General features: G+C 43.8%; 1 protein-coding gene across 2 annotated transcripts; it reads left to right on the top strand.

Moving 5' to 3' along the window:
* Positions 1 to 10,499: 10,499 nt before the first annotated feature.
* LOC140638126 (glutathione S-transferase Mu 3) lies at positions 10,500 to 13,617 on the top strand. 2 transcript variants are annotated; one of them, XM_072834888.1, is made up of 8 exons: positions 10,674 to 10,834; positions 11,075 to 11,150; positions 11,432 to 11,496; positions 12,201 to 12,282; positions 12,376 to 12,476; positions 12,820 to 12,915; positions 13,003 to 13,113; positions 13,420 to 13,617. In XM_072834888.1, exons 1-8 carry the CDS (start codon positions 10,784 to 10,786, stop codon positions 13,516 to 13,518), a joined length of 681 nt encoding a protein of 226 aa, XP_072690989.1. In that variant the 5' UTR covers positions 10,674 to 10,783; the 3' UTR covers positions 13,519 to 13,617. The 2 variants fall into 2 exon arrangements, with proteins under 2 accessions (XP_072690988.1, XP_072690989.1); XM_072834887.1 differs by lacking the exon at positions 11,432 to 11,496 and having other exon boundaries at positions 10,500 to 10,834.
* Positions 13,618 to 15,211: the final 1,594 nt, after the last annotated feature.

The raw sequence follows: 15,211 nt of genomic DNA, 5'->3' as shown, positions 1-15,211 counted from the left end.
TCCCTTGAGTATCTCTTCTGTCTGGGCCCCAGATTACCCTATTTTTGGACTGCCTGTGCCATTCCCTTGAGTGCCTGGCCTCCAAAAATCACCTCTCTTAGCTGGTAACGCTGAATAGGGAAGTAAAAGCTTTTCTTCACAAAAGAGATAAATGGTGAGACTCTTAGAATCTGACTGTCAAGGGTCAGAGCCAACCCAGCAAAGTTAATTTCTTAGATGCGGAGAGACGATAGTAACCCACTGCCCTTTGGGGATTCAGAGAGCTGAAGGGGTCCTAGACACAGGAAAAGACTTCAGGGCCAGAAGGAAAAAAGGTGTTTTAGCCCAGGGCTCATCAGATTTCCCAGCAAAGACTGAGATAAGGTGAGGAGCTGCGGGGACACCCAAGCTTAGTGAACTGGCACAAGCTGTGCTGCCCGACAGACCTCGGTTTGGACCCCCGGCCACCCGTGGGAACTGAAGCTTAGAAAGGCAACTTAACCTCGCCAGGCATTGCTTATCTTCTAAAAAGTGGGCATAAAACCTATTTCACAAAATTGTTGTGAAGCTTAAAATGGAATTAATCAGCCAACCTATGGGAAACAGTTTTTTTTCTTTAAGATTTTATTTATTTGTTTGAGATAGAGAGAGAATGAGCAGGGGGAGGCGTAGAGGGAGAGGGAGAAGCAGGCTCCCCGCTCAGCAGGAGCCGAGCATGGGGCTCTTCCTGGGACCCTGGGATCATGACCTGAGCCAAAGGCAGACACTCAACTGACTGAGCCACCCAAGCACTGCAAAATACCTAGATTCTTGTCTGACATATCATAGGTGTTCAAAACATGTTTGCCTTTTTCCTCCGGTTAATTTGTGACTGGCCTTTTGTTACCTTGGAAGAGAAATGCAGGCATTTTAAGTCATCTGTCCCTATGCATTTGTACTTTTTTCCTTCTTCCTTTTAGTAAGGTGGCCTTTTAAGAAGTCTCAACCTTGGGGCACCTGGTCAGTGCGTGAGTGTCTGCCTTTGACTCAGGTGGTGATCCCAGGGTCCTAGGATCAAGTCCCACATCAAGCTTCCTGCTGGGAGCCTGCTTCTTCCTTTGCCTATGTCTCTGCCTCTTTTTCTCTGTGTCTCTTATGAATAAATAATATCTTAAAAGAAAGAAGAGAAATCCCAACCTTGCTTCAGCAAACTAAGGGGGAAATGTGATTTCCCACACCAGGGCTAGAGGGTTGGGAGCTCAGTGTCCTGACGAGCCACGCTGTGGAGGCCGGGCCAGAACCTTCTGCGTAAGCTGCCTTTCTACCATCCTCAATAACAATTCCTTGGTGGTCAGAGTCTCAGTCCCTCTGCCCATGACAACATGAACAAACTTTTTAGAATTGCAAAAAAAAAAAGTGGGGGGGGGCCTGGGTGGCCTCAGTTGGTTGAGATCATGACCTCAGGGTCCTGGGATGGAGCCCTGCATCAGGCTCCCTGCTCAGAGGGAAATCTGCTTCTCTCTCTCCCTCTGTCCCTCCCTCTGCTCATTCTCATCTTAGGCTTATTTACTTATTTTTAAAGATTTGATTTTATTTATTCTCAAGAGACAGAGAGAGAGAGGCAGAGACACAGGCAGAGGGAGAAGCAGGCTCCCCCTGCAGGGAGCCCGATCCTGGACCCCAGGATCACGCCCTGAGCTGAAGGCAGATGCTCAACTGCTCAGCCACTCAGCTGCCCCAATATCTTAGGCTTTTTACTATGTGCAAGGCTGCAGGATTCAGAGGTATGAGACAGAACTTAGGGAGACTTTTACTCTTATCTGTAGTTTGAAATATTTTTTTAGGTTATTTGCTAACGGACAACGTTTACTCAGGGCAGAGAGAGAACCCATGCTTTGAAGTTTGGTGAAGTCATTCTGACCTTGGTAAGAGTAGAGTTTCCCTGGGAGCCCAGGAGTAGGGCCACTGACACTGAAAGTTGAAAATTTCCTTTATCATTTCCCCCTTTTGATCACTAGTTTTTCCTCAGAAAACATTGAAAATCAACCTTATTTTATGTCTCTTGGTGCAAGGGTGACTGGCTCGTCTGCCCTGGGTGCATCAAGTCCCTCGTTGTTAGGTACGAAAATATATTTTTTTTCTCTCATGAAATAAATGAATAAAATCTTTTTTAAAAAAGGCAAAATTAAGTCCCTGATATCAGGAGGTTTTTTCTTAGGATAAAGAGAGGGGGCTATGGGCATGCTCCAAGAGCTGATGATATGGATGAGGTCTCTGGAAAGGAATGCAGAGCCTTGTTCATTCAGAGGCTGGAACCATATCAACTAACCTTGAGTCCAGGCTTCTACAGGAACAGCTAGTGAATTAGTGGGGTCTGAAAAGACACAATAGGGGGTTGGGAGAAATGGTTGTTTAAAAAACAAGTTTCAAACTTTTTGTTAGTTTTAACTTCATTAACCCCATGGGGCACAGTTGCAATTCTCCTGGGTTATGATCATTTCTCCATCTTGAAGAACTGAAATGATGAGCACTCTGGCCACTTCTTTTTCTTCAGGTGAAGTAGGTTTAGGGTAAAGAGCAGTCTTGGCAGATCTTATCTGTAACACGCCTATGTGCCGGGCTAAGCAGAAGTTTTTAACTTAAAAGCCATCGCAGCAAGGGAAATAGAAGCAACACGGGGTCGGGCATACTAAATTTTTTTCCAGTTGTAATTTCCCATTGTCAGTCTTTTGCTACATTTCTGTGGGATATGGGCAAAGATCCGTCTCCTGTAACTGCTTCAAGCTGAATCAGGGTGCAGTAGAGGCTTTGCAATGGAAGGAGTTGCCATGGTATAGGATGCCGCTCTCAGTCCCTTGTGGTAACAGAAACCAACTACCAGAAATAGTTCCTTATCTAAGAACTTGGATATTTTCCCACATAATTTGGTACTATATGACATCATTAATTTTATCCCCAGTATATTTTAAGGGAAAGTAATAGTACAGTTAAACCTACCCGTCCCTCTAAAATTGATAACAATGGGTATCCAAGAGAATAGATCAGTAAACCAGTCCCAGCCACCTTGGAGAGGGCTTCTTATAGCCAAGTGGCTTGGGCCTGCTTCTATCTATATGGACTCTTATTTCCCAGGAGGAGTTCATATAGGGGCAGCAAGTGGTATTAGCCATCATATAGACTCTGCCTTAGTTAGCAAGCAATCAAGTAATCAGGAAGAGGCATTTTTATGAAAACAAAAGTAAAAGGTTAATGGTTGGAGCAAATGATAAACCCAGCCTCTGAGTCTCAAATGCTGCCAGTGAGATTTTCAGATGTCAAGCTTGAAGCATCCTCAGATGGAGTGGGAATAGGCAGTGGAAATCAAATGGGTTTTTCCAGTTTATAATTCAAATGTCTCCCATGATCTTTTTTTTTTTTTTTTTTCTAAGATTTTATTTATTGGGCAGTCCGGGTGGCTCAGCCGTTTAGTGCCGCCTTCCGCCCAGGACCTGGTCCCAGAGACCAGGGATCAAGTCCCACGTTGGGCTCCCTGCATGGAGCCTGCTTCTCCCTCTGCCTGTGTCTCTGCCTCTCTCTCTTTTTAACTTAGTTAACTCTCTCTCTTTTTAACTAAGTTAAAAAAAAAAAAAGATTTTATTTATTTAATTGACAGAGCAAGAGCACAAACGGGGAGTGGCAGAGGGAGAAGCAGGCTCCCCGCTGAGCAGGAGTCTCCATCCCAGGACCCCAGGACCAAGCCAAAGGCAAACACTTAACAGACTGAGTCACGCAGGCGCCCCCTCATGATCTTTTTGAATGACCCATAGAGCAACAGGCACAAAGATTGTCTATGAATGAGTTTTGTGGCAGTTACTCTGAAGCTGACTTCAAGTTGTCCAGCATCAATTTTTAGGGCTTTAGGAAAAAAAGGCAGTTTTAGTTAGGAGAATGGAAGCAGACTAGAAACCTTAGCTTGGAGAGCCATAGCCAGATATTTGAGGAAACCAGAATTCAGGACTAGTCTAGTTTATAATAAATAGTATTAATATCTAATATCTACAAAGATGTGTTACTGAAACGCATTTTCTCTATATAGTCACCCTCAGTTTTAAACATAGCCAAATCAAAACTAATTTGTTTGTAATAAATTTTTTAATAAACTTGGCCTAATTATTTACTCAACAAGAGCAGTGACTGACCATGCAGATTCTTTTAAACTTGTGTTACTAGAACTTTTTTTTTTTTTTTTTTTTTTTTAACCAGGCTCCATGCCTAACGTAGGGCTTGTACTCATGATTTCCTTCGAAGGATCAAAAGTTGCATGCTTGGGACGCTTGGGTGGCTTCTCCTTCCCTCTGCTGCTCCCCCTGCTTGTGTTCTTTCTCTCTCTCTCTCTCTCTCTCAAATAAATAAATACAATCTTTTAAAATTTTTAAAAAGAAAAGGAGGGTTACGTGCTTTACTGACTAAGCCAACCAGATACTCCTAGAACTTTTCATAAGGCATCTCTAGATTGAACTTTAAGTAGCCTCTTGAGGCCAAAAGCCAAGCCAAATATTGCCATCAGACTTGCCTTGTGATACCTGTAGATTTGAGTGGATTCCTCTTCTCAAGGTCCCCAAAATATCCTGAGGTTCTTGCACCTGCTGGGAAGCAATATTCTTTACTTACCTGGTAAGACTGCTGAGAACCCTATAAACAAGGGAATCAGACCAACATTTCCAAGGGGCTGTATTGGCTGGCTTCAAAAAGTCAACCTTAATTCCTTAAAATTATCTGGTCGTATGAGTCTATGCATGTCTCTCTCAAATATGATATTTCTGTCAAAGCGTTGAAAATACAACCAGTGTTTCCAAGGTGTCCTCTTATACGGAGAACAGATTTTTATTGAACTTATGTAAATAATTATAGATGCCATGAAAGAAAGAACACTCACTGAGAGTTTCTGAATTTCAGAGGTTTCAGGTAGGGAGAAAAGTTAAATGTCTCAATTTGTTCTCAAAGGAATATTTTATTATATTTCTGTAGATCACGGATATAATTAAGAGAAGGCTTCCTTAATCTGAAAGAGCAAACATTAGAGAATCAACAATGTTTTAAATAAGAGTCATAAAAAACTATAATCATCTTTTTTGATCCATTTAGCCTCATGTTATTAATTCTTATTTTGTTTGAATGCAATTTTTTCTATTAGTTCTGGAAATTTTTATTCAGCTTACATTTATGATCTTAAAAATATTAAACAACTGTATTTGCCAAAAATTCCTTTTGTGAATCTCCTTGAAGACAAAACACATTTTGTAAGAGCATGAGAACAATAACTAGAAATGACAAAAGACTCAAAAATGAACATGAGGGATCCCTGGGTGGCGCAGCGGTTTGGCCCCTGCCTTTGGCCCAGGGCGCGATCCTGGAGACCCGGGATCAATTCCCACGTCGGGCTCCCGGTGCATGGAGCCTGCTTCTCTCTCTGCCTGTGTCTCTGCCTCTCTCTCTCTCTCTCACTGTGTGCCTATCATAAATAAACAAAAATTTAAAAAAAAATGAACATGATTAAAAATCTGATATGAGTTCATTATAATATAGCTGGCAAGGAAATCCAGTTATTTCTGATATATAACATTTCAAAAATCATAATATCAAGTGATGATCTAACCCAGGACATAGTAAAACTTTAGGAATTTCATATATCTTCTAGAACAGTTATAGCATTTATCCATAAACTATAACCTAAGATTTATCATTATTTGTTTGACAGTGCTTTCTAAGTAACTTAACATACCAAAAAGACTTCATTTAGGATTTGAATTTCTGGGAAGTGTATTTAAAAAAAAAAAAAAAACTAACCTCAGAATGTTTTAAAGCATGTGGCTTCATAGGATCATAGGTTATTACAAAATTTAATATTTAATTACTGCTTAACTAAGGTGGCCATAAGAGATTTTATGGAAGGATATATAGTTCTTTTTTTTTTTTTTTTAGGATATATAGTTCTTAGCAAAACTTAGCTCCTTTAATATTGAGAAGATTTAGTTTTGGGATTTTTTTTGTTTGGTTAGTTTTTTTTTTTTTTTTTTTTAGAAGATTTAGTTTTTTTTTTTTTAAATAAGCAAAGACCTGATAAAAACAACTATGGAAACCTTGTTTTTCTGGGCAAATAGGGAAGAAAAACCACCACCTTGTTTATAATTTCTTATCAAGAGCAGACCAATAATCCAAGAAACTTTTGTCTTTTTATTAACAGAGAGAAAAGCCAAATTTTAATTTTATATCAGGGTTTTTTTTAAGACTTTATTTTCTGACAAGGAGAGAGAGAGAGAGAGAGCGCGCGCGCGCATATACAAGCAGGCTCTACACTGAGCAGAGAGCCTTACTCAGGGCTTGATCCCAGGACCCCAGGATCATGACCTGACCTGAAGGCAGACACTTAACCGACTGAACCACCCAGGCTCCCCTTATCAGTATACTTTTAAAATTACTTTATTCCAATCTTAGTCCTGACCACACATAAAATTTTTTTTCAAGGATTCACCTTCACAAATCTTCTACAACTTTCTTTTTTATTTAGATTTCATCCTACATTTTACCTCTCTAAATAACCAGTCTCATTTCAGGATAAAATTATTTTCTTTTCCATCAACAAAAATGTTTTTTCATTCCTTATATATTCTAATATACCTCATATTTTCCTACATACAGAGTTGCTTTTTAAAATCATTTTCTAGTAGTCTCAGGCATATTTATCAGAATCCTAATTCTGGAAAACTTATTCTTCTGTGAAAACTAATTAGTAACAAATTGTGAGTCATGATCTCAGAATTCTTTAGATTGGCAAATTTATGAATATATTTTATAATTTCTCTAAACATTTTTTCTTTTCATAGTACAATCTTTCAATAAGGCACAAAGCATGTTTACCAACTAACTCGAATATCTTTAATTTCTCTAAATAAGAAGCCAAAAGCAGACAAACATATTCAGTGGTATTAGTATTTCATCTTATTTGGATAAGATTAGATATTCAACGAATTTAAACTTATCATTTAACTTAGCAAAACTTCAAAGTTTTGGGTAACCAATGATTTTTTGGAAGCTATTTTTTTTTAATGTTTTGTTTGGAAGCTATTTAAAAGTTTATCTGTAAACCTTTTTATTTATTTGACCTACTTATTCTTAACAATTAACCATAAAAACTTCATGACAAATACAAAATTAACAACATTTTAAGTCCTCTCCAGCTAAGAGATTGAAACAGAGATAACACAAACTTTAAAAAGTCAGGTAGAGGGCTCCTGGGTGACTGAGCAGTTGAGCATCTGTCTTTGGCTCAGGGTGTGATCCCAGAGTTCTGGGATCAAGTCCCACATTAGGCTCCCTGGGAGTAGCCTGCTTCTCCCTCTCCCTATGTCTCTGCTTTGTCTCTGTGTCTCTCATGAATAAATAAATAAAATCCTTTAAAATAAATAAATAAATAAATAAATAAATAAATAAATAAATAATAAATAAATTCAAGTAGAACAAAAGTGAGTTATATGTGTAATATTTGACATTGGTAACTCTAAAGGCATGTTTATTTTAGTTAAACCAACAGCCTTGGTTTAGCTTTAATACTGAATATATTACATCTGTATCCCCTGAAAAGTCAGTTTGTTTCCCAATGGTCAATTTCCTTTGGACTTCTGTGGGGAAATCTGAAGTGAGTGGTTTAGTTCAAGGGAGTCCTTGGGCTCCTTCATGTTGATTTGGGAGGTGTTTCAGTTTATTTTAGAATAGGAATCTTAGAATAAAACCCTTAAGGAGGTAGCCCAATAGCTTGGGATGCCTTTTCCTCCTTGATAGTGAGGGTAGGAGGAGAAGGTGGTAGAGGCACCAGGGATGGCATAGGAGCTGGCCAGGTGGGGTCCAGGGAACAGGAGGAGGCAGAGACAAAGGAAGCAGGGGTGCTGCTGGCAAGGCTGGAGGCAAATTTAAAGTTTTGGAATAACATTAAAAAAACAAATCTCCATCTCCTGCCTCGTTGCATTTCAGCCCTCTAGAAGAGATGGAGGAGCAGGCAGTGGATTGGGCACTGACGCTTGTGCTTGGAGAGCAGGGGTGGATTTAGAATGTCTAGTGGTGGCCTGTCTTCGTCCTCCTCATCCTCATTCAGAGAGGGGTCGTCTCACATTTTTGTTCATCCGTATGTCTTTGGATCATCAGTTAGGTCCCTTCCTGTGATGTGTCTTTATTGTGGAATAACATAAAAATTTGAATTTGGAGAATTTTATCCCAGATCATGTGAACTTGAAAAGCATTTGGGTGAGTTTTTATCCTTTGAGTTTTAGCATGCCCAATCTTTACAAGTGCTAGCCTTTAAACCAATTAAATCGAGCTCTTCCACAAATTAATTTTAGCAAACCATTGGAAGGTAGAGCAAATATCTTATGTTTACAATGCACATGGAAACCTGTACACAAACAATGATTCAAATGCTTTTAGTCTATGTTTCATTATTATTTGTGGAGAGGACATTAGAGACCCAATTTCCAAATATTCCCCTTTTATTAAAACCAACCTAATTATAAGGTGGCATTAAAACTTACAGATCTATTAATTAGTTATTTTCCACTTCCAATTAGAACAAGGTCGGTTGTGTACAAAGATACCAAAAGTTGTAACAACAGACAAACCAAATGAAGCCAGAGCACCTCTGTAATTGTTGGTTCCTCCCCAAAAGCCAGGGACTTCATTGACTGAACCAAATGACTTCCTAATTTCTGGTTATTAGTCTTATAGCTGGCTTTCTCTGTGCACACAAGAAACTAATTCAGACATGTCGAAAGAACCCTATTTGGGCCATGTGAGACTCAGATTATCCTTAAATTTTCCCTTTTAAGTACATACTTGCAAGTATAGGCTCATGTGTACTATACATATAGCCTGCCAGAGTTTCTGTGGGTGGCTGCTGGTTCTCTGGGAGTTGTTCTATCCTTTGAAGCACGGTTCTCCTATTTCTTTTAGTTTCAGCTTTATTGTTAGAATAAGGCTTGAATAAAATCTAAGGATATTAAGTGTGGTGGATCAAGAGGGTACTATTCATGGGGGGCACTTTCCCAACAGCTGTGATACACTCTTAGGTGTCTCAGTTTTTCCCAGCAAGCTCTAAGACCACCAAGAGGGATCTGGAGCAGTGGATGAGCAATCCTTCTGTCTGCTACCCCAGAGGAGCCATTACCTTACCAGATGGATGGGACCCTAACAGGGCTTGAGGAATATCCTCAGACACTTCTTCTAGTTATTCAGTCACCTGAAAGCAGGACTGGCTTTGGCTGGAAGGGACAAGTGTCCCTTCTCTTCAGAACTGAACGGTTTAGTCTCTCCTACTTCTAGCCAGAAAATTTATTCAAACTTTAATGATATTAGTATAAAGCCAAAGTGAAACAACCAACGCATGAACTCCCCCCCCACCCCGGGCTATTCCCGGCTACAGAACATTACCAGGTAGACTTTATTTTTTTTTATGATTTTATTTATTCAGAGAGAGAGAGAGGCAGACACAGGCAGAGGAAGAAGCAGGCTCCACGCAGGGAGCCCGACGTGGGACCCGATCTATGGTCTCCAGGATCACGCCCCCCCCCCCCCCCCCCCCCCCCCGGGCTGCAGGCGGCGCTAAACCGCTGCGCCACCGGGGCTGCCCTCCAGGTAGTCTTTAGCCACTAGAATAAAAGTCAGGAGCTTCAACTGATTGACGAGTCCGGATACCAGGAGACCTCGGCAGATACACCTGTGAGCACTGAAAAGTCAGAGGGGCAAGAGGGGCACAGGGGTCCGAGCATCGAGTTCCAGGAGGCCCCCACTGTTCTCAGATAAGTTTCTCTGATACTGTGCCTGCTACGCCAGGAACTGCCAACGCCTAACAACAAACCTTTTAGAACTGCTTAAAAAAAGAGAAAGGAAGGAAAGGAAAGGAAAGGAAAGGAAAGGAAAGGAAAGGAAAGGAAAGGAAAGGAAAGGAAAGGAAAGGAAAAGGGAAAGGAAAAAGGAAAGGAAAAAGGAAAGGAAAAAGGAAAGGGAAAAGGAAAGGGAAAGGAAAGGAAAGAGAAAAGGGGGCGGGGGGAGAGAGTTTTATTGGAGCCCAAGTCGGGACAGCGGCCCGGGATACACTATCTGCAGAGAGAAGAGAGTGCCCCTGAGAAGGAATGCTTACTACAGGGTTAGATGTGGTTTCTTGTTACATCAAGAGTCACAAAATCACCACGATGAAGGACATTTCAGAAAATCACAAACTTTATCTCAGGCTTTTACTGTGTGCAAGGTTGCAGGCTTCAGAGGTGTGAGAACAGAACGTAGGGAGATCCTTACTCTTATCTGTAGTTTGAAATGTTTCTTTTAGGTCACTTGCTAACAGACGGACAACGTGTGCTCGGGCGGAGAGGGAACCCGTGCTTCCAAGGCTGCTGAAGCCATCGTGACCCCGGTAAGAGCAGAGCTTCCCTGGGAGCGCGGAGCGGGGCCACCGACGCTGCAAGCTGAACCGTTCCTTTATCACCTCTCGGTGCTTGTCTACAGCGCCGAGCCCTCCGGCTGGAGGAGTGCTTATGGCCAGGCCGTCACCGTCCGGGGTTCACCAGGGCCCTCAGCCGGGCCGCCGGCCGCCCGCGCAGTCCCAGTCCGCGGAGCGCAGAGCCCGCTCCGGGGCGGCCCGCGGGCTCGCGGACCGAGCGGAGGCCGGCGGCGGAGGCGGGGTCAGAGCCGGCGGGGGCGGGGTCAGAGCCGCGGCGTTGGCCCCGCCCACTGGCGTCGGGTATAAAGCTCCGCCCGTTCGCTGGCGACTCCCAGTCGTCGAAGGAGTGGAGGCGCCGTCGCCATGTCGTTGTCCAAGTCGAACATGGTTCTGGGGTACTGGGATATTCGCGGGGTGAGTGCCGGCTCGACGGCCGAGCCGCTGGGTCGCGGAGGCAGGGGCCCCGCGACCGGACCTCAGGGTGGCGGCCCCCGAGCGGAGCTGAGGCAGCCGGCCGCCGAGGCGATGTCGGGACGGCGGCGGGCGGCCTAACGAGCGCCGCGGCGGCGTGCGAGGCGGGATGCCAGGCGGGCAGGGGACGTTGGGGGCGGGGCGGGGGCGCCGCGCAGGCGCTGACGGGGTCTTCTGCCCCAGCTGGCGCACGCCATCCGCATGCTCCTGGAGTTCACGGATACCTGCTATGAGGAGAGACGGTACACGTGCGGGGAAGGTAATGCGGCCCGCGCGAGCCCCCGCCCCCCGTCGCTGTGCCCAGAGGGGCCCCACGCCTGAGGCGGGTGCGAGGCGGCCCCAGTCACCCGGGAGCGCCGAGCCCCCCGCCGGACGCACAGATGCAGCCTCTTCCAAGCCGCGGTCCCACCGTGTGAGCGGCCCACCGAGTGGGCCCGGAGAGCAGAGGCCACCCTTGGGGGCCCAGGGTGCGAGGTGCTAGATCTCTCCACTCCCCTCAGGCGGGCTGCTAAGGAGGTTGGGCCCCGCATTCTCTTTCAGCTCCGGACTATGATAAAAGCCAATGGCTGGATGTGAAATTCAAGCTCGACCTGGACTTTCCTAACGTAGGTGGCCTCAGGAGAAGAGGGGTCAGACGGCAAGGCCGTCCAGTATAGCCGTGCCGCTTTCCTCTCTGGGCTAGGGACACCGAGAATGGGGGCTCGGAAGCTGGCTAAGAGAAGTAGAAAGCAAGGGTGCCCGAACTCGAATGGAGAGAAAAAGTTTTCATTAACAGTAACCACTAAAAAAGTTAACAATCCCTTCTATTGTGAATCTAGGTAATAAGTGACGATGCTGATTAGCCATGGCTGTGACTTTGTCACTAGTAGAAATTGAGTATTTTCATATCACATATGTGGCAGATACTGTGCAAAAATATTATTTACACGCATCATACTTTGAAATTATGATAGTTGTATGCCTTGCCTTGTTATTTAATGCAATAGGCACATATTACTTGATTATGATTTTGTTGCTTTGATGTTTTATAAATTTCGAAAGCATGTAATTTGCTTTATGCATTTAAAAATCTTATTCTGACAAAGGGTCTGTGGTATGCCCGTACACATGCACAGAGAGATTAAGAACTCTGGTCTAGAATCAGGTGGGGACCCAATTGCTACATTCCACATATTTTCTTCTTCCTCCTAGCACAGCATCTTCTCTCTACTTTTCACTTCCTGCAAGTCTCATGTTCCCCGAGAGAGAGAGAGAGGCAGGGAGGCAAGAGAGAGTTGGTTGTTCATCTGACATGTCATTTTCCTTCCAGCTGCCCTACCTCATGGATGGTAAGAACAAGATCACCCAGAGTAATGCTATCCTGCGCTACATCGCTCGCAAGCACAATATGTGTGAGTGGCGTAGGGCCAGGGAGGGAGGCCAGGCTGGCAGTTTTCCTGGAAGTGGATCATTCCAAATGTGATTTCTCATCTTTTGGCGTACAGGTGGTGAGACTGAAGAAGAAAGAATTCGAGTGGACATCATGGAGAACCAAATAATGGATTTCCGCATACAGCTGGTACAACTGTGCTACAGTCCTGACCTTGTGAGTTTCCTTAGCAAGCAGGCATTGAGGAGAAGGAGTGTTGAGAACCCAGGGGTTCATCCGCTGCTTCCTGCCACTTCTGCTTTCCCACCAACCCAGTCTGCAGATCTGCAGAATAGGAAAGAACTGTTTTATGGCAGGGAGGGGGGGGCTGGGGGGGTCCATTTGTTATAGGACTCTGGTGTTGGCCCCTCCCCCTTTCTGTCCTGCCACCCCTACTGCAGGCAGTAAGAGGGAGGCACACGGAGAAGGGACCACTGAGTGTCCCCCACTGGCCCATGCCCTGACTAGCTCTGAAGACGCTGACAGCTGTGCTCTTACTCTCTTTATCCTTCTCTCCCAGGAAAAACTGAAGCCTCGGTACTTGGAACAGCTACCTGGACAACTGAAACAGTTCTCCTTGTTCCTGGGGAAATTCTCCTGGTTTGCAGGAGAAAAGGTAGGAAGAAAGGAAAGAGGAAAGATGCCTTTCTATCTCCCAGGATTAAGGATCTCTGCAGACCTGACCATCTTACTGTTCTTCTAGCTCACCTTTGTGGATTTCCTCACTTATGATGTCTTGGATCAGAACCGTATGTTTGAGCCCAAGTGCCTGGATGAATTTCCAAATCTGAAGGCTTTCATGTGCCGTTTTGAGGTGATGCTCCCTACACTTTTCCTGTACAGAAACACTCGCAGGCTCTCCTGATTCCCAAGGGACCCCACTGTGGTAGATTCTCAACACCAGCGTTTGTGTAAAGGGATCAGTGGTGGTACACTTCTAAACCTACGAGTCTTGAGAAAAGGCCTCGGCTTCTACACCCTAAAGCACTGTCTACATGAAATGGTAGTGGAGGGAGGAAGGGGGGATGGTATAGAGGCAGGCAGTATGTGAGTGTCACTGGTTCGGCATGGGTCTTTTGGACTGGGTTAGAGTATCAGGTTTGGTGTGCTTTCCCTTCAGGCTTTGGAGAAGATAGCTAACTACATGCAGTCTGACCGCTTCCTGAAGATGCCCATCAACAACAAGATGGCCCTGTGGGGCAATAAGAGAATATGCTGAGCAGGAGGTGGACTTGATCTGCTTGTTTTATTCCATCCTGTGCCTAGGGAGCCTGTACTCTCTCTTCTCTGCTCTTTTCAATAAATAGCGTTTAGGCTACTGGTGTCTAGCTGGATTTCTCTTGGGACTAAAGGCCAGGGGAGAGTAAGGATATATGGAAAATGTCCAAGATGTGAATACAGTCACTGTAACACTGACAATCCCCCTATATCTCAGCTGTGTTCAAAGCTAGAGGTTCTTGTCCAAGCACTAAAAACAAATGTGATATTGTACAGTTGTAGAGGACAGATACATTAAATGGGACTGAAGCCCTATGAAGAGGTGGTGTAGATACCAAGCAAAACTATATGGAACTGTCGATTTTACAGAACTGAGTTCAGAAATGGATATTTTTACACGGGAATGTAGTATGATAAAGATGGACTTTCAAACTGGTGGACTAACCAATAAATGGGATTGTATCAGTTACCAATTAAAAATAATAGTGGGGAAAAAAATAATAATGGGGCATTGGGCTCCTGCATGGAGCCTGCTTCTCCCTCTTCCTGTGTCTCTGCCCGTCTCTCTGTGTGTCTCTCAGGAATAAATAAAATCTTTAAAAAAAAAAAAAGAGGGGGGGGATCCCTGGGTGGCTCAGCAGTTGAGCATCTCCTTTTGGCCCAGGGCCTGATCCTGGAGTCCTGGAATCAAGTCCCACGTCGGGCTCCTGCATGGAGCCTACTTCTCCCTCTGCCTGGGTCTCTGCCTCTCTCCCTCTGTCTGTGTCTCTCATGAATAAATAAAATCTTTTAAAAAAACAATAATGGGGCACCTGGGTGGCTCAGTTGGTTAGGCATCCAACTCTTGTTTTGACTCAGGTCATGATCTCCAGGTCATGGGATTGAGCCATATGTTGGGGCTTGTGCACTCTCGCTCGCTCACTAAAAATCTATAATAATAGAACCTTACCTCACACTATTCACTAAAACTAGCTCATCTACAACTTAAGGCCCAATATTAAAGCTGTAGAAGTATTAATGAAAACAGAATATTTGTGATTTTATGATAGGTTTCTCTAAATGAGACCTAAAAACAAAAAGCCATAGGTATACCTGGGTAGCTCAGTGGTTGAGCATCTGCCTTTGGCTCAGGTCGTGATCCGGGGTCCTGGGGTCGAGTCCTGCATCAGGCTCCCTATAGGGAGCCTGCTTCTCCCTCTGCCTATGTCTCTGCCTTTATATGTCTCTCATGAATAAATATTTTTTTAAAAGCCATGAAGGGAAAGATTTATAAGTTGAACAGTTAATCAGATTTAAGAATTTTCTAGTACAAAGGCACAAATACACAAAATTGAATGGCAAGATGGCAAACGAGACAAAAGGACAAAACTGACAAGAAGTCCCAACATAAAGACTATAGAAAGAACTCCCATAAATAATTAAGACTTATGGACAAACAAAAAGGAAAAAAAGAAAATGGACATGAACACATGATTTAGAGAAATAGTTATGGCCAAAAAAAATGTTAAACAGATGTTTATAATCCAAAAACTGCAGATTACAACAGCAAAAGACCATTTTCTATCTAGCAGGTGAACAAAAAGAAGTTTGTGAAGTGTTGGCATTTCCTGCCAGTGAGCTTATAAATCGGTATACTTACATTGGAGGACAGTTTGCTAATATCTTCTAAAAATCAAATCATGTCCTTTAACCCA

The sequence above is a fragment of the Canis lupus genome, chromosome 8 (genome assembly GCF_048164855.1).
Source record: "Canis lupus baileyi chromosome 8, mCanLup2.hap1, whole genome shotgun sequence".
Lineage (NCBI taxonomy): Eukaryota > Metazoa > Chordata > Mammalia > Carnivora > Canidae > Canis > Canis lupus.
This window is presented reverse-complemented; position numbering and strand designations above follow the sequence as displayed.

Coding starts and splice junctions, on each gene's coding strand:
- LOC140638126 (XM_072834887.1), top strand. CDS start 10,515: ATGGCCAGGCCGTCACCGTCCGGGGTTCACCAGGGCCCTCAGCCGGGC. Junction 10,835..11,074: donor GGTACTGGGATATTCGCGGG/GTGAGTGCCGGC, acceptor CTTCTGCCCCAG/CTGGCGCACGCCATCCGCAT. Junction 12,916..13,002: donor CCTGGTTTGCAGGAGAAAAG/GTAGGAAGAAAG, acceptor CTGTTCTTCTAG/CTCACCTTTGTGGATTTCCT.